The sequence below is a fragment of the Montipora capricornis genome, chromosome 2 (assembly GCF_036669925.1).
Source record: "Montipora capricornis isolate CH-2021 chromosome 2, ASM3666992v2, whole genome shotgun sequence".
Taxonomy (NCBI): domain Eukaryota; kingdom Metazoa; phylum Cnidaria; class Anthozoa; order Scleractinia; family Acroporidae; genus Montipora; species Montipora capricornis.
Window position 1 is genome coordinate 1,833,306 of NC_090884.1, and position 17,500 is coordinate 1,850,805.

At 38.5% G+C, this 17,500-nt stretch overlaps 4 protein-coding genes across 5 annotated transcripts in view; 2 read left to right on the top strand and 2 right to left on the bottom strand.

Annotated features, from left to right (window-relative positions):
• Positions 1 to 1,104, top strand: part of LOC138038399 (elongator complex protein 1-like) — a 26,234-nt gene extending 25,130 nt beyond the window's left edge. The window contains exon 38 of the mRNA XM_068884247.1: positions 1 to 1,104. This exon is cut by the window's left edge and continues 677 nt beyond it. The gene's annotated coding sequence lies outside the window, so the exon portion shown is untranslated.
• Positions 1 to 7,499, bottom strand: part of LOC138038400 (ski oncogene-like) — a 9,068-nt gene extending 1,569 nt beyond the window's left edge. Inside the window, exons 1-7 of one of the 2 annotated variants that reach the window (XM_068884249.1) lie at positions 7,364 to 7,499; positions 4,000 to 6,291; positions 3,384 to 3,455; positions 2,105 to 2,164; positions 1,112 to 1,186; positions 965 to 1,027; positions 367 to 441 (exon numbers count right to left, since the gene is read on the bottom strand). In XM_068884249.1, coding sequence (XP_068740350.1) covers positions 367 to 441; positions 965 to 1,027; positions 1,112 to 1,186; positions 2,105 to 2,164; positions 3,384 to 3,455; positions 4,000 to 6,289 — 2,635 coding nt within the window. In that variant the 5' untranslated portion in view covers positions 6,290 to 6,291; positions 7,364 to 7,499. Of the gene's footprint in view, positions 1 to 366; positions 442 to 964; positions 1,028 to 1,111; positions 1,187 to 2,104; positions 2,168 to 3,383; positions 3,456 to 3,999; positions 6,292 to 7,363 lie in introns of both variants that reach the window. The other variant, XM_068884248.1, reaches the window with a different exon arrangement.
• On the top strand, positions 7,424 to 10,883 carry LOC138038403 (uncharacterized). Its single transcript, XM_068884257.1, has 3 exons — positions 7,424 to 7,750; positions 8,199 to 8,343; positions 9,605 to 10,883. Exons 1-3 carry the CDS (start codon positions 7,668 to 7,670, stop codon positions 9,953 to 9,955), a joined length of 579 nt encoding a protein of 192 aa, XP_068740358.1. The 5' UTR covers positions 7,424 to 7,667; the 3' UTR covers positions 9,956 to 10,883.
• A 515-nt stretch (positions 10,884 to 11,398) lies between these two features.
• Positions 11,399 to 17,500, bottom strand: part of LOC138038402 (uncharacterized) — a 6,527-nt gene continuing 425 nt past the window's right edge. Inside the window, exons 2-5 of the mRNA XM_068884256.1 lie at positions 14,343 to 14,425; positions 13,685 to 13,981; positions 13,184 to 13,342; positions 11,399 to 12,475 (exon numbers count right to left, since the gene is read on the bottom strand). Of these exons, the coding sequence (XP_068740357.1) occupies positions 12,176 to 12,475; positions 13,184 to 13,342; positions 13,685 to 13,981; positions 14,343 to 14,425 (839 nt within the window). The 3' untranslated portion in view covers positions 11,399 to 12,175. The remainder of the gene's footprint in view (positions 12,476 to 13,183; positions 13,343 to 13,684; positions 13,982 to 14,342; positions 14,426 to 17,500) is intronic.

Consider the following 17,500-nt stretch of genomic DNA (forward strand, 5'->3'; position numbering starts at 1 on the left):
TCAATTAAGTATGTATGTATGTATGTATGTCTGTCTGTTTCAAATGTTTTGCGCATGCCCAGTACGAAAATCTGGTTCTTGTACTCGTACTGGACCTGAGCTTGCGAGGGCGGTAGATGCTCTGGGTTCAAATCTCGTTTCTAACCGCCGCCTCTAACCACTCTCTGGACTGAGGTATACGTTGGATTTTTAACAGTATGTTGTGTTTGATTTGAAATATTTCAATTTCGCCACTCTTTATCACAGAGCGTACTTTAATACATTCTGTATAAGTGACAGAACCGAAAAATCGTAGACGGGTTTAAAATTGCACATTGGCCAAGCACACTGTCCATTATCAGTGAGAAAGACTTCAGCAGTTCCCACCTTTAAGCTGAAGGACTTCTTTTTCCAACTCTTCGCATTTTTTTCTTTCAAGCTCCATCTGTACCTGGTATGAATCTAGAAATCGATACAGACATCAATAAGTTAGGGAATCGTTCGTTTCTTTGAACTCTTGTATGTTTATTTCTAATGCTCCTTTAAGTCAGTTCGTTACACGGATACCTTATCATTTGGTGCTTATCAGCTTGGTGATATTTGAGGAACTTAGAACAAACTTTACGATAGAGCTTTCTCGAAACTGACTTCGAAACCTTTTTAGGTGCAAGGGAGGAGGTGAATCATGCCTTCCGCCTTTGTACGCGAAGGAGAAAAAACTACCAACAGAGTCTGCTATCAACTGATAGGTATGAAACAAAGGAATGATTTCCTCGCAATCGCCAAGAAAATGTAAGAAATTGTTCGCTACGGAAACCTAAAAATTCTCCGGGTTACAACTCCATGATACAGCGTGGCTCCATAGCGCAACTCGCTCCGAAATCGTAGATACCTTGGTTGCAAAGCGCTTGACTTTTTCAGGCTTGTTGTATGACAATTGCACAGTGCGAGGTTAAGACAAGAAGATCAATTGTTTTAATATTACCATGCAAAATTTTCATTTCCAACTCTTTCCTTTCGATGCTCTTTATGAGTTCAGCGTTAGAATCTACAAAAAGAAAATCCATTAGCAGGGCTTCTTGACGTTCCCTTTAATATTAGTTATACATCGTAAAAAAAATGATACACACACCTCTTAGTTGATCTAACTCTCGCTGTATTGATAACCTTTGATCCCTTCCCTGTTTGATTTGTTCCTGATATGCATCTGAAAAATTGAAATTGTGTGCCCCACATGAATAGTTCTAGGACAAGCACGGGCTATTCAATTACCACATAAATTTGGCACTAGATGCAATGTATTTTCATCTTTTGTTTAAGATACTTTAATTATCCTCAAAGATACTGGCTGATCAGCTACTTTTATGGGGTCACACTGTGCCCCATGACAAAAGGTCAAATTCTGTCAAATCGCTTGGGCTCGATTTCCCTTTTGGTTTACTCTCCGTTCCGTTAACACCAGTAAAATTTTCAATTGAAAGGAAAACCTTGAACAGTTAGTTGTTTTGTTTGCAGTGTGAAAGGCTTGGTTGGGCCATTTTAGGGTCGAGGTAAATTCTATCGCTCTTTTCGAGGTATCCACGCTAGGGAGCTCAATCATATTACGTGCTTAAATCCTGCATGGACAATGGACATCAATTTTTTGCCCACAGGGAATGTCAAACAATATGGCACTTTTCCAAGGTTACCAGAGTTTTATATTTTTCCGTTTCTGAGTGATGACGTAGAGAAGCCGCCACATCAATGAGGCACGCTGCCCAACTTGGACTTCACCGAATTTGGCTAAGTGTTGTTTCTATTTTTAAATTTCAACTCAAAATGGTTTCTGGTATCCATTCGTCACAGCGTTGGGGATAGCACTCTTCTTTGCGGTTAACTTATCGCCGACAAACTTCGGTCGATGCAATTGAAAAGTTTTTCTTTTTTCAATTTTAAGACCTTTTCCTGCGTGCTCAGACTATACAGGAAATGATTTTATCCCTAAATGTTCAATTTCATGCTGTTGTTTTCTTTCCCCCATTTTTTAGCATTACTTATAAAATTTGCATCTTTCTGTCAGTCCTTTTTCGGCCAAGACATTGACGAGTTCTGCAAATCAAACATAACAGATCTTCACTATCCTTACCATATAAAATTCTCATTTCTGTCTCTTTTCGTTGTAACGTCTTCAAAACATCCTCCTCGTCTGCTACAAGTGAGTATTTTAGCAAACATTAATTTGACACCCAAACCGGCCTGACTTTGCATTTTACTCTGTCTAACGCCAGAGTATTTTACTCGTCACTGGGGAACCCCCGGGAGTCACTGAAAAGCAGTCTACTTTCGTTTGAAATAAGGAAATGACACGTGTTTAACCTCTCAGAGTAACTGCATTCCCAAAAACCCCACTCAGTCCACTCTTCTTTAAGTCACTGAGAGATCAGCTCTCAAGCCCTTGGTTTTTTATGCTGCTGAAAGTCGGGATTATAATCGTACTCAATCATACTCAAGAAGTAAGGAAAACAGTTTCCTCAACACGTACACTTCTTCCTTGCTCTATCCGCTTCCTGCGAGCTTTACAACAGTACAGATCACAGGCAAGGCGTCTTTATTTGTTAATTTAAAGTACTTTCTCAGTTAAAAGGGACCCAAAGAGTTTTATCTGGCCTAGGTTTGAATCAAGACCTCCCACACTAGTGTGATCCAGACCATACGCGCCAACCGGTCAGCTGTTTTAGAGATTATGAAACTTACAGATGACGTAAGACAAAATAAAGTCAAAAATGAATGACTTTGTTAATGTATGGCATGTTCATATATCTGAACTACGGAAATAGGACATTTCCTAGTTCATGTCTGCCTCCTCCTCACAGCGTGGATAAGTGCCACGTTTTTCTTACGAGATATAGAAAAATTTGGTTTTATCAACGGAGTTGATAATGTAAATTGGCCACCGTACAGAGATTCTAAAAGCTGACGTTTCGAGCGTTAGCCCTTCGTCAGAGCGAATCGACGAAGGGCGAAAATTACCTCTTGTTTACCCCACAAAATTTTGCATAATAGTTGTTTGCAATTTCTCTTAGGAAAAGAAAATGTCCAGAGAGAAATCGAAAACAATGCCTATGAAAACTTTTGGGGGGTAAACAAGGTGTATTAGGGGTTTGAGAAAGTAGAACTTATTACCATCACAAGAACTTCGGATCAGCTACCATGCGTTACTTACATGGCATTCTCTCACCTGAATAGCAAGGGTTCCTATTTATATGAAAAGCAATTACCGGTAAAAGATCTTGTATCAGGGATGGAAGAGAAGGGAAGCCCTAATTATCTCACCCCAAATTTTGTGAGGCCAAAATATAGAAAAAACTGTTTGAATCTTTACATTGTTATGGATATTCTTAAAGCAAAGACAAGGCGTACTCTACCTCTATACTTCTTGGCCTGCTGCTCCAGCCAAGGTTGTTCATTTGATCTTTTGGATGTACAAGCACAGCTTTCTATTGAAAGAAAAATTAAAGAAATTCATTACACATCTTCCATAGGGACCAATCAAACCTACTATCCAAGCTATCCTGTCAATCTGCAATGCTCATTTTAATAAATGTAAATATAAACTTCAGAACAGATTATATCTTTCAGTGTGTTTCTTCATCAAAACTTGGCAATAACAAAAATGTGACATGCGTGAGCTAAAAGTAGCTTTTACTGATGTTCCTTTCACAACAGATGTGGTAACATTGAATCATTATTTTGTCAGATATATATAGTGAAGAAACAAAATAGAGAAAAATGCATATTTATTTCAAAATAACCTTGAAATGCCTTCAACTTCTAGAAAAAAATTTGATTTAATCTGTCGCTCATATAGAAATGAAAAACACTTTTAGTCGGTGATGCATAGCTGAGAACTGCGCATGGTTCAGAAATCAAACCACTGTCTAAGTAGCCCTCCCTTGGATCAGAGTTACATGTACTGAAGCAACCCATAATGCAAAATAAATTTCCCTTGGAACGATAAAATTATCATCTATTATTGCTTACCACAGCTAGTGAAACTGAAGGAAGTTGACGGAATCTGTCCATCTTTCACAAAAGTTGTACCACACTGGGTGACAAATGATGAAACACACGAGTTGATACCACTTGAGTGTGTTGAAACAGTGGTGAAAGAAGAGGAGGGTGGGAACGCTGCAACTCCACTGGGCAAATCTGTCTCTCCCTTGTCCACAGGAATTGGTCCAAAAGAAGTTCCAGAAGTAAAAAGTACTCCACTTCTCTCTGAACTGGAATCAGTTCTGATGCAAGTGACAACTTGCATTTGATCAACATTGACAGCTGATGGATTGACAGCACAGGGGTCACATGTTTTCTCTGAAGTTGTCAGATGGCTGGAAGACTCTCTATTACCCCTAAAGTTCACCTGATTATCACTGGTTGAAATCTCGTTACTTCTTTTGACAGGGGTGGTTATGTTTGGATCCAAAGGTGAGGAGACTGTTGGAATTGATTCAGATGCTGAAGACGAACAAGGCAGAGGATACACAGTTTTTTCACACTGATTATCCTCATTGTCACTTGAATTCCTCCTTGTGGTCTCCAAGTCATCGCCCACAAACACCTTGTACAGATCAGAAATTGAATAGTCTTCAACCCCCGCAGCATCTGCATTATTTTCATCATTAGCTTCCATATCAAAGGCCTCTGTCTCTGCACTTGACCTTCTATCAGGTGTTGCGACCCTAGGGATCCTCTCTACCGTCAAAGGTTGTTGCCATTCAATTAATTTTAATCTAGGTTCATTCTCAGGGGTACATGTGATGTAATACTGAAGCAGCCTGTCAACATCAGTTTTGGTAATGTAGGTGCATGAGCTGGGTCTGTTAAGGTGACCTAGAATCTTGAGATGGTGAACTTCAGAGTAGGAATATTTGTACTTAGTAATTGACAACTTGTCAAGGTTGTAACGCAACTGCACACTTTGGCCGTTCACTAGTTGAACAGCTTTATGGACATCTGGCATTGAGATAACAACCTGATTGTTTATAGTGAAAAGGGGAATTTTTATTAATTTTGGTTGAGTAATTTCTTCATGGTCAATCGATCCACTGTTGTTGAGATATCCTCCCATATTGCATCTACCAGTATTTACAGAATTTTCGAGAATGATTGGCTCACTCCACTCAAGTCTCGGAAAACTGTCATCCTGACCATCATCATAATGACTTCCCAGATGATACATATTGAGAAGTCTCTCTGCATCAGCCTTTGTTATATATGTACAAAGGGTTGCCTTGGAACTCAGAATATTGTGGGCTTTGAGATACTTAAGGCAGTTACTTGAAAACCGATGAGTTGGAATTTTGAGGCGATTCATGTAGTTTCCAACTTGAACACTTTGTCCAAACAAGTCAATCACAGTTTTGTGCAAATCAGGGATACAGACAACCTCCTCACCATTGACCAAACAAGTGCGAATCGTACATCTTGTGTTACTGTCATCTGCCTTCACCACGTCTACTGCAGATGAACTATCAAGGTTATGTGTTTGTGAACTTGTGTCGGACATGGTAATAATTGACTTGGTGCTCTTTCCAACATGAGCTTGAACATCAATGTCATCCTTAGAAACATGCGCAGAATCATCCGATGATGAGGTGGAGGATACCACCCCTCTTGTGTTCCCTTTCATGGAAGCAGCTACATGGGATTCTGCCACTTGTACCCAAGTAACATTAGGTGGATTTATATCAAGTAGAGCTGAAGTGTATTGAAGAACTCTTGCCACATCTTTCATTGCAATGTACAAGGTATTTCCTCTTGAGTGATCATTATAGGTCAATCCACCAGGAATGTCAACTCTTGCTAATTCATCACCTTTAAAGCCACTTACGGCCACTTGGAGGGTTTGCAAGACAGACTTCAACAAGTCTGGCCTCTTAAAATAGTTTTCAAATATGCCAGATACTTCTGATAAGGTAATAACTTTATCAGTTCCTACTGTGAACACACGGATAGCATTCTTGCGCTGCTGCGTGAGACCCATCTCTGTAAGCATTTCTGTACACAATTCTCTCCCATTTTGATCACTCATGTCATCTTGAAAAGATTCCTGCAACCTAATGTCTGTTATTTTGTTCTGTTTATCAACTGTACTTTCATTCTTATCTTTGCTGAAAAATTTTTCCTGGTCACTGTGTACAGGTAAATGAAGTGATAAAATTTGCATTTGCTTATCTTCATCAAAGGCATCTCCTGCAAACTTTGTCCTGTTGTCATCAGCATTACTGGTCAGCTCAGCTGCAAGCATGGGCAAGCAATGAACATTTTCCATGCCTAAAAATTAATATTGAAATGACTTAATTAACCCTTTGATGTCCAAACCTGCCGAAACCGGCCAGACTTAGTATTTTACTTTGTCTAACGCCAGAGTATTTTACTCGTCAATGGGGAACCCCTGGGAGTCAATAGGTTAAAGACTTCTCTAATTTTCCTTTTAAAAAAAATTCTTTCTTCAAGATGCTGCTATTCGTTATTATCACATATGGGGCAAAATTACTGAATGCTGATTGGCTGAGATGGAGGGCATTTTTCCCTAACTTAATTTTTGGTGGCAGTGAAATTGGGTTTCCCTCAATTTTTCCCTGTATGTGGTAAACATGTAATCGCTATGTGCCCTTGTGCAATTAAGGATTAATTATTATTTCACTTTGTGAAAACTTGAAAATATGTGTGAAATTAATCCTGAATTGCCCTCGGGCCTTTAAGATTACACATACTAATGAATAAACTCGACAACAAAAAACATGAAGAATTGGATGAAAAACTCTGCCGGCAAGTCTCCTGTAGGTAGAGGGCCTTGTCGAAAACAACATTCAACCACGAGGAGACTCTTCGTTATAGGCCACTTCAGAAAATACCATAAATTATACTCTTTGTTTTGCCACCTAAATTTGGCATAAGCATTGTTTTGTTTTCTCTTGGGACCACTGTAAGTCCCAAAAGAAACTGGAAACAATGCTTATCCAAAATTTGGGGAGACAAACAAAGAGTATTATGGTATCCAAAGTAGCCTATTTATATCAAATAAATGTACATTATGAAACTTTACAACAAAGAACGAATTTACAAAAAGGGTATTAGAAGCCCAAGTAGTCAGAAATCAAACACAGATAAAATAAAACTGTGAATTTAATTATTGTAGGATTAATCAATAAACGGACCTGCAAATAAAAAAAATTAAAAACACTTTCTTTTAAAATGGACTTTTTCGATAACAACAGAGTAAGTAATTAGAAGGTTCGGAAACCAAAATAAAACACAAATTGAATACGACTGTATGAAATCAATCATTGACTTTCATTTCATTAATTTAAAACGATGTATAGCAAACATCGAATGTACCTACCTCGCTGTCAATGAATGAAAAGGCGACTCTCTCCCGTTGACTAGGCGTCCTCTCCTTGGGCAGCAAGGAGTACGATCTGGGAAGAGAAAACTTGGTCTTTGAGTCGTGCGAATTGTATAGTAATTTTCTCCTCGTGATACACCTTTTAGAGGAAAGCATGAATTTTTATTTGCAATTTTTTGTTCTGTTTAACTTTTATGTAAATCCCCATGTAAATTGACCTCCGTTAACAAAAAACGTGACGACGCATTGATAGTATTGCGTGACTCAGCACTTCGTCATCTCTCTAGCCTCTGCATCAAAGATGTCGTTGAATCTGGGGTTTGCCTACTTCGTTGATAGTGCCATGCAAACGGCCGTCAAGCGTTTTTCGCACAAAAAGCTCTGGTGAGAAAAGTCATTCACATTTATCGCTACATTTGATGGAAACTTAAATGAAATATCTTATGCGTAAGACTTAAATGCATGGTTAAATTCATTTCTTACCAGCTGAATGTTTACAAGGAATGTTGTACTCCATGCTATAAAATCCTAGGCAACTTTCCAACTGATGCTACAACGTTTTGTATTTGTTCCCACATTTTTTGTTTCTTTTTAATGGTTTGTGAAGGCAAACAGTGATAAATAGTGTTTTGACATACAAGGAAATGCTTAGCAACTGACTGGAAAGGAGATGCATGCATCAAATTATCATTCAGTCAATTAATTGATTGATTGATCTAGTGTAGCTAGTGATCTCTCACTGACTGACTGATCATTGTACTCAGTGATGGACAGCGTAAATGTCACATCTGATTTTGTAACTGACTCATGAGGAGTTCATTTTGTTTACCAGGAATGTTGTACTCCATGCTGTAACATCCTGGGCAATTGCCTGGGCATCACTTTGTATTGGTGGCACTTTCTTACCATTCTCCTTTCAACTCTTGGCCATTGCATTGAAATGTCTTCTGTGCATTTTACAAGAGCCTACGATTGGGGTAAGCCATCGACAAGTAAATGTGTAGAGACCACAAAGTTTGTGCCAATAATCATTTTAATAATATTATTGTAGTATAGTAGACATGCCATTATCCCAGACTTGGTTAATTAGCTTGAATAGCCTGATACACCAAACACTGATTTCTTGATGGACTGGATGAAGAAAGGTTGCTTGCTCCTTACTGTTATAAGGAATCTAACACATTGTCTTTCCTTTGGTGTTCATGATTTTCACAGTGAACTGGAGAATTGTTTTGGTACTACAAAAACCACCGATCTCGGGAATGGGTGGGAATTTACGTGTCTCTGCCCCACCCACTTTCGCTTGTAAATAGTTCAAATTCTTAAGAGGCTCTATAATGGTGGTAAAGCTCTCGGAATGAAGATCATACAAGACATTATCAGTAAAGGAGGAGACTTCATCACAGGTTTCTTCGTGGGAAGTTTTTCTGCGATTGTGAAAGAAAACAGATAAATTTTGAAAACATGTTTTTCATTGTTGATTTCATTATAGTACACCTTAAAGGGGCTAGGTCACGCTATTTTAGGTAATTTTGTTAAATTTTGTTAATAGACCTAATATGCTAACTCAATGTTGTACCCAATTCAAACCCTTTGGGAATAAAACGTTTTGTTCCAGGTATTTCCATGTCATTTAAATATGAATGCTACATTATCATGCAAATACAATACACAAAGAATCTTAGTCCCCGGGAGATTTGAATTGGGTACAACAATGAGTTAGCCGATTAGGTCTATTATGAGCTCTAAACGTCAAATTGGCAGAGCAAGAGTCTTTCATAATTTTGCAAAATCATGGCCACATAACAACTGAGAATGATTTTCAAGCTTTGTAAATGACATTTTGATATAGACTGATATAAATTTGAAAAAAGGTGGGTAGACGTTTTTCAAATTTACCCAAATTTAATCCATTTCAATCCTCTCCAGTTTTGTCCATCCATGTCCCTTCTTGGCTTCCCTGTGCTTTGTTAGAGTTCTCTAATAGTTTTGAACAGTTATTTTGATATTTTCGTTTATTCTATGACCATTCAACCAGTGCTGAAAATGCCTAGAATAGCGTGACCTAGCCCCTTTAAGCCGGTTGGAAAGGAATTTGATCAAAATGTTTAACGAAAGTGGGCGGGGCAGTGGCTCGGAAATTCGGGCCGCTTCCACAGATTGGTGGTTTTCGTAGTGTTATTACCTGAAAGTGTCATTATTTGTATAAAACCTTATCACATTCCTTTTTCTCCACAGTTTATTTACACCTTGGTCTATGGTGTCATGGCCTACTATGCATTATTTGTATACAACGAAACTACTGTGTTGCAAGCTATTCTTCTTATTGTCCTCTGCCTCGGCATGCAGTTGTCTGGTCATGTCATATTTGAGGGTGAACTCCCACAACGTCTACCCACAAAAGATGAAAGTGCATTGTTTCAGATTTTAGATTTGGCAAACGAGTTCTTTTTTCTGCCCTTTCACTTCAGTTTGACTTTAATGGTCAGGTGTGATCTTTTACCAATTTTGAGATGGCGGTCAGATGCTGCATTGCACAAGCTAATTACAAGTACCCAAGAACTGAAGTATGGCAAAAAGTCCCCTTGACATTACAATGAAACCTGGCCAAAGTAAGCGTAGTTCTTTGAAAGCAAACAACTGAGGTTGTCCCCTCATTATCTTTGGAAGAGAAAAGATTCTTACATTTTGTTGAAACAAGGTTTATGTCCAACATGACTCATAAATTATTTTATTATCCATATTGTTGATCTTAACTTCTTGGATGAGACCCTTCTGTAATTGTAGATTTGAATTTTTTGCATACCAGATTCAGAGTAAAAGATATAACATTATATTATTATTATATAAAGGATATGAATGTTACAAGCAGATGTCAAGCTCTGTGTTGAATAAATATTTGGACGAATTATCGGGAACAGTAAGTCCGCCATTTTGTTTGTTTTGACAAAGTTTGTTCAACTTTATTCCCAGAGTAGTGAGTTAATCGACCTATCTAGGTGTGTTAAATTTAACCCTCAGTTTATCCCTTGGATAGCACTAATCGTGTTTTCAGGAACAGAAACTAATCGACGGATAAATTTTATTCCACGATTATCAGGATTTAACCCTCAATTAGCGTTAATCGGCTTTTCAGGAACCGGGGCCTGAACTGCTTACCCTGCTGGAGATCCCCTATGTTACTCTCATGAGAGAGGACATTTTACCAGAAAGTGTCATTGATCACGACACCGAATTCCATGATAAGTACTAGATACAATATGAGCGACCATATTGTATCGGATATACAATGTCGAGCCGAAGGTGAGACGTTTTATATCCGATAAAATATGGGTGCGAATATTGTATTGTGCTTATGAAATTTCAGCATTTAAGTGTTAATGTACACTACGTATTTTTGGTGATTCAAGACATTTTAACCGTAAAAATTGAAAGAAACATTTATGTAAATGAAGAGAAAGCTGTATCAGAAATACAGATACCGGTATTGATTAATTTAATAAAACATTTCTTTTGTTTTCCCATCATGAATTATTAATGAGTTTTATAACTGGAAATACCTCTGCCATGAATGCTATGATTTACACTTTCTTGTGTTATCAAAGCAGCCTTTTCATTTTTAACTTCACTCAACCGAGGAGAACTTGATACAATAGTAGATAAAGATGGGCAGAGCAATGACTCCAACAACCTCAGTCAAGACAGGAAAAAATATCTAACTTTACCGATGTATTTGCTGCAGAATGCGCATTGGTTGCATTCACACCAATTCCTTCCTTTCAATTTTGAATAAATTGGCTAAACTACACTTCAGAATACAGGGCCATGTATTTCAAAATAATTGAATAACAAAAGCTCCTATTGTTGTTTCATTCTACAAAAGCTTCTAACACATTTGCATGTCCTGGCCCTGTGTGGCCCTAAATTTTGTAGTTGCTTCCATAACATCAAAGTAAGCACGAATTTTTGCTCACATTTTGTAAGTAACAAAAAAAAAAAAAAAGGCAACAATGAAGGACATTTGACAACATGTATGATGTTACATTAACTTTATTCTCAACACAGATTGGACTTCACTTGTTGAACAAGCACTTTAGTGTTCAGGGCCCGGTTGTTCAAAAGCCAATTAATGCTAATCCAGATTAAAAATTAAACAAGGAGTTTATTTCTCTACTCCCAAATGCTGTTAAACACTGATATTCGACAAAAATTTACATCAGAGGAAGTAAATCTTGGAAAACAAAAATAAGCAAAAGAAACTTTCACCAAAAAGTTGAAAACATGAAACAAATGTTCATGCTAATCCTGGATTAAGTTAATCGCCTTTCAAACAACTGGGCCCTGGACAAGCAACCAAACAACTAAGCCATCCACTCCTCACCCTAGGCCACCCCCAGTTGACAGAGTAAAATCTGCTCTGGCTCACTCCCAGGAATCAAGGGGTTAACATGAATAGTTTAATTACCATTGAAACAACTTTCACTCTTGAACACTAGCTTTGAAAAAGAGGTAGAAATGAACTTCAAATTGGCCTTCACTGTTGATGGCTGTCCGAAGGACAAGTTACATTTTTCACTTATAATAATTTTATTTATTACACGTTGACACATACAACATACATATTTAATTTACTACATGATAAAAATTGAAGGGACTAGTATATATGTATGGGTTATTTGAAAGACACATATTGATGTTGATGTGGTTGTAAAAATTCTAAAATTAAGATGGTAGTGTGCATTTTGTTTAACAATGAATGATTCAAAACTACAAGTTACCGAATAATTTGAAAAAAATTGCTTAAATATATCAAGCAGCTTCCTCCTCCTCCTCATCTTCTTCATCAGTTTCCTCCTCACTCTCGTCATCTTCCAACTCTTCACTCTCTGCTCTCTCTGCCACGGTGATACTCATTTCAGCAATATCTTCCACGGCAACAACATGGGGGAGCATCCACTGAACAGGGGCAGACGAAAGGAGGTATTGTGTCATGACATGCTGATTGACAAACACATAGCCGACAAGTTGATCTTTTGCTTTAGACAAAGGTTCTGTAACATTCATCACCACGCTAGCAACTGCTGCTGGCATGTCACTGACAGAATGAGCCTGAAAGAGAAACTTGCCTGTCACAAAAAAGGCTTGCTATGATGGACTGCACTGTTACGTCATTTACATCATTACTCATGAACAATAATAATTCAAATACAGGCACAACAGTGTTCCAAAACTTTTCTGAACTTCTTATTCTCAATTAAATCATTCTCCTCAGCTGGTGTATCAAGGTTACCTTTTCAAAGATATCAAGGGTGCTGACCATTGAGCCAAGATTCATGGAAATTTTGGTTAAAGTTAAGGACGTTCGCGCCCATTGGTACTGCGCATTTTTTCGCGCATGTCACGCACACGTGATGCATTGCAGACCACGAAGGTAAACACGGTGCTAAAGGTGCAAACATTTTCCACAAGAATGGAACGTGAAAGCATTTGGCATTATGGGATAGCTGTGGACCCAGGTCTTCTCGGAAATGTCACGCAATGGCGTGACAGTGCGAATAGACAATCGCTTCGAGAACTTTGCAGCGATTTTACTCTCTTGAATGCTCGGTGACCCCCATTTTTCTTTCCGTAGATCACGTCCTTTCCTGATTTTTTCCATTTAAAAAAAAAAACAAAAAAAATCTGTACGTGAGAAGTAACAAATATTTCGTCTTTTATGCTCTCGTACGACCGAACTTTTCTTTCTTAAACTAATATGTATCGTTTTCCAAGGTCTATTTCACCTCAGGATTTACACTGTTTTCTTTTAAATTTTACCTTTGTAAAAGCAAACACGAGATTTTTGGCCGATACAAAGACTTCCCCACTGAGTTCAAGTGCCATGCTGGGTATGTACATGGTTGCATTGAACAGTTTCTTGCCTGCAGTTGCCGACACTCCAACCAAGTCAGTTACTCTGCCCTGTAAATCACCCACCTGCCCGAAAAAAAAAAAGATCATCTGTCAAACTGAACAAATAAACAGCAAAAAGGAGAACCACTTAACACTGCATTCAGTGCCCTTGCCCCTCACGATCAAGTCCTAGGTTGTTCCATGGTAAGGTGATCCCAAGAAAAATCTTGACTCAACCCAGTCACAGGGGTTGAATTTCTTCTTCATTATGCTCTTAGATATTTTAGGGCTATCTGCACTTGCCATGACCTGAAAATTACTTAGCTGGACTCAAATGATGACCAAACTCAAATGGAAAATTTGCACTTTTCAGAAGCTCAGGAAACATGCCAATAACGATATTATTGCCTGCAAATCATTGCATACCTTTTCAACAGTAAACTGAACAGACTTGTAAGACAGGAGCTTTTTTGTTCCCCTGCGTGCAATCCTTTTTTGCAGGTTCCTGATCCTGGCCAAGCTGCCCTTTGACTGGTCTTCTGCCATAGTCACAAGCTCCTTCACATCCTCTGGACAGGATCCATCAGTTGGCAGGGCTAACTCACTCAGAACCTCAGTAAAGGACACCATCTCACCAGTCTTAGCAATCACCATCTTGACAACAGGGGCATTCTGAACTTTACTGTAGTAAGTTGAGGCAGTCTGGCTCAGAGCAGTCTTTATCTAATGTGACAAAAATATTTAATACTTCATTTAGCAACCACAAGTGAGGCAATGCAATACAATTAACGGTACAAATGTAAGATTTTAAATGGCAAATGGTCCAAAACCATATGTTCTGAGCCATTTGTTTTTGACATAAAGTCACACCACTTTCACAGCCCTGTACCGGTAAAAATTGCTTGACAACCCTGGGGGCATTTACTTATATTTATACATAAAAGTGTAGGTGAATTCTGCATTTTCATGCAGATAAAACCTGTTTTCATATGAATGGTTTTGTACAAAGACTTGCTTTGGAATGGGTGAGGAAAAATCTTTCAACAAATATATCAGGACAAGAGGTTTAACAGCACAATCAGACCTCATTTGGTGTCTTTGTAATAAAGGGCAACTTCTCCTCAACCTTCGTCAGAGTTCCTGAAGCCACACGGTCAATGGTCGCAGCTGCAAAAAAAAAAAAAGGCACACCTTAAGTTTAAGTTACCAAGGTTAAAAAATCTGGCCCCAGTTGTTCAAACGATGGATAGCACTATCCACTGGATAACTCAATTGGTTTTGCTAGTGTTTATCTGCTGCATAGTGATTTATCTGGTGGATAAGCCCTATCCATCGTTTGAACAACTGGGGTCTGATGTTTAAATATCAACTACAATGCATTGACAGTTTTTAAGAACTTCTTTCTTTGGCACTAGGTAAATTTGAATATAAAAAAATGATTAAAGCTTGTTACTCAGAATTCTAAAAAGAACCACAAAATACAATAGAATACAGGTACTCAACTGACCACTCCCCATAGGGGCTTTTCAGGGCCAATAAAACACAATCACAACAGAACAGACCATTCAACAACAACTGTTAAGAATCCCAACTGGCCGGAGGCAAACCAGTTGGCTATCTACCAGCTGAAAAGCTGAACCAGGGACTACCGGGAACAAATTAAACCAGGGGTCAGAAGGTGTCTTGAACCCAGGATCCCTGGATCTCAAGGCAAGTGCCCTGACCACTTGTCAGCCACGCCCATGTTTTTGTTGACATAAGGGGGCTTTGGTGGTGTATTACTCTTGGGACTTGACCAAACCAAAAATAATAGTGAGAAAATGAGATATTTTTACCGGCTGGCCTATATTTCTTTGATACCCAAGCAGTTGGCAATGAAAACAAGGCGAGATGGTTCACTTTAGTTTCATTCATTGCTTGCGCGGTCCTTTGTAAGTAATGATAAGCAGTACTGAGTAAAAGTAAACTAAGATGGTTTCATTGGTTGCGTACACACACTTGTACATGTAGCATAAGATGAAATGCTCTTATTCTACGGTCCTAGAATTTCTCTGTTTTCAAGTTTACTAAATCTTGAAACAGGTGTTGAATCCAACAAAAATTTTTTCCTCCTGTTAATTCAACACAAGCTGACCTCTATATCAAAATATGGCACACGCAAGCTTGCTCACTTCCACAATATGCAGTTGTAATATCGGTGAGAAAATGAAATGAACAGCAAAAAGATAAAGGCTTTTACTGTTTTGTGATAGGCATTAGTACCGGTATTCAAATGTTCACCACTGTGTTCAGTGCTGTCAGCTTGAGCGAGACACACATAACATTATTTGAACCAGAATCATCAATTTGACAGTGAATTCGCTGTTCATGATTCCTTGCAACAAAGATTTCCATTTCCATTCGACAACATGTTGCAAAGAGGAAGTCATACATAAGTTATCACAGAAAATGAAATTCTAATAAACATAGCTTATTTTTCCATGGAAAACAGAATTATATGGCCCATTTGGTGTCCAACAGAAACAGATTAGTGTAACAGTCACAGAATCCAGAGTTTTTGATTGCACCGAAAAAGGCAACTGAAGAGTTGTGGGCACGCAATGACACTTCTTCAAAAGAACAAAGCAAACTCCAAAAAGGATGGAAGGTAATACTGAACTCCGATCCAAAATGGGCTTTACATGCATTACTGTAAGTGACCTTAGTTTTCTAATGAAGAGAAAGAATTTTGCAATAAGAGATCTTGCTCCTCACTTCGATATTTAGGAGAAATTTCCTTCCCCTAATTTCCTTGTCTTATCATAGGCAGCCCAAGTTCGCATCACTAGAGAGCGTGTAATAATTGATTACTAGTGGAAGATGACCTTTGAGTAAAAGCAGTGTTGCATTACAGGCAGCCATTGAGAATTTAAACGCGTTGTAAGACTTTGTATGGGAAATAAAATACTGAAGATTTTGAGGCCTAAAAAACGCTCAATTTAACGTTCATTCAATAAAATGAATAAAAATGACTTACCTCTGGTGTATTTTTGTGCCTTTTGGAGCTTGTTTTACCGTTTCGGGAATTCCGTGTTTTCAATGTTTAAAGACGAAGTCAAGGCTGCACACTACGATTCCGACCGTTGTCGGCTCAGAGGCGGTTTGCGACTCGAAACCATGGAGCTCTTCGAGAAGCCGCTGTGGGGATGGGGTAAGTGTTGTACATGAAATGACTGTACCTCGTCGGGTGGAGTTGATTTGACCTCGGATCCAAGCTCCGTGTCGTGATACAGTATCACCAGCCGTTAACTTCATCAGCTATCGTGTAATCGGAAGCAGAAAATGCTCATTTCCAGCCAAGTGCGTGGGGATTTTTGACGACGAAACATTCACCGAGGTTCGCAAATGATGTGGCTTTAGCTTTGCGTGAAAAAATAGCGGCAGGGATGAATTTTCGATTCACAAACCGCCTCTGAGCTGACAACGGTCGGAATCGTAGTGTGCAGCCTTGACTTCGTCTTAGAACATTGAAAACACGGAATTCCCGAAACGGTAAAATAAGCTCCAAAAGGCACAAAAATACACCAGAGGTAAGTCATTTTTATTCATTTTATTGAATGGACGTTAAATTGAGCGTTTTTTAGGCTTCATAATCTTCGGTATTTTATTTCCCATACAAAGTCTTACAACGCGTTTAAATTCTCAACGGGCTGCCTGTAACGCAACACTGCTTTTACTCAAAGGTCATCTTCCCACTAGTAATCAATTATTACACGCTCTCTAGTGATGCGAACTTGGGCTGCCTATGGTCTTATTTTTACGTTTCCATATTTTTTTCCTGTTTGCAAAATGAACAACAGCCTAATGAGACCATGATCAATGGCGTCAATTTCTTAGGTTCAGAGGTCCCTTGAGAATTGTGAAACAAAGAAAACGGTAACACACTTAATCATCTTACGTGGGGTACTAATAAGACTTTAAATATTGACAGATGTATTTGCTGCGGGAATAACTTTCATTTTATCACAGCGGCTCAATCGTCCATTTCAACACGAATCATGCCTGCCTCTGGGTATCAAAGGTATATATGTCAGATCAAAGTGCAATACCATATGGATGGTCCATGTTATTTAAAGCGCGATTCCGTTGCAAGCAGAGTAGCTTAAGAGTGTTCTAGCCCGTGATACCAAATCTTAAGATGTGAACATGAAATGTAACAAGAATTTCAGTGCTTCTGTGACAAATCTGGGCCCCAAAAAGTAA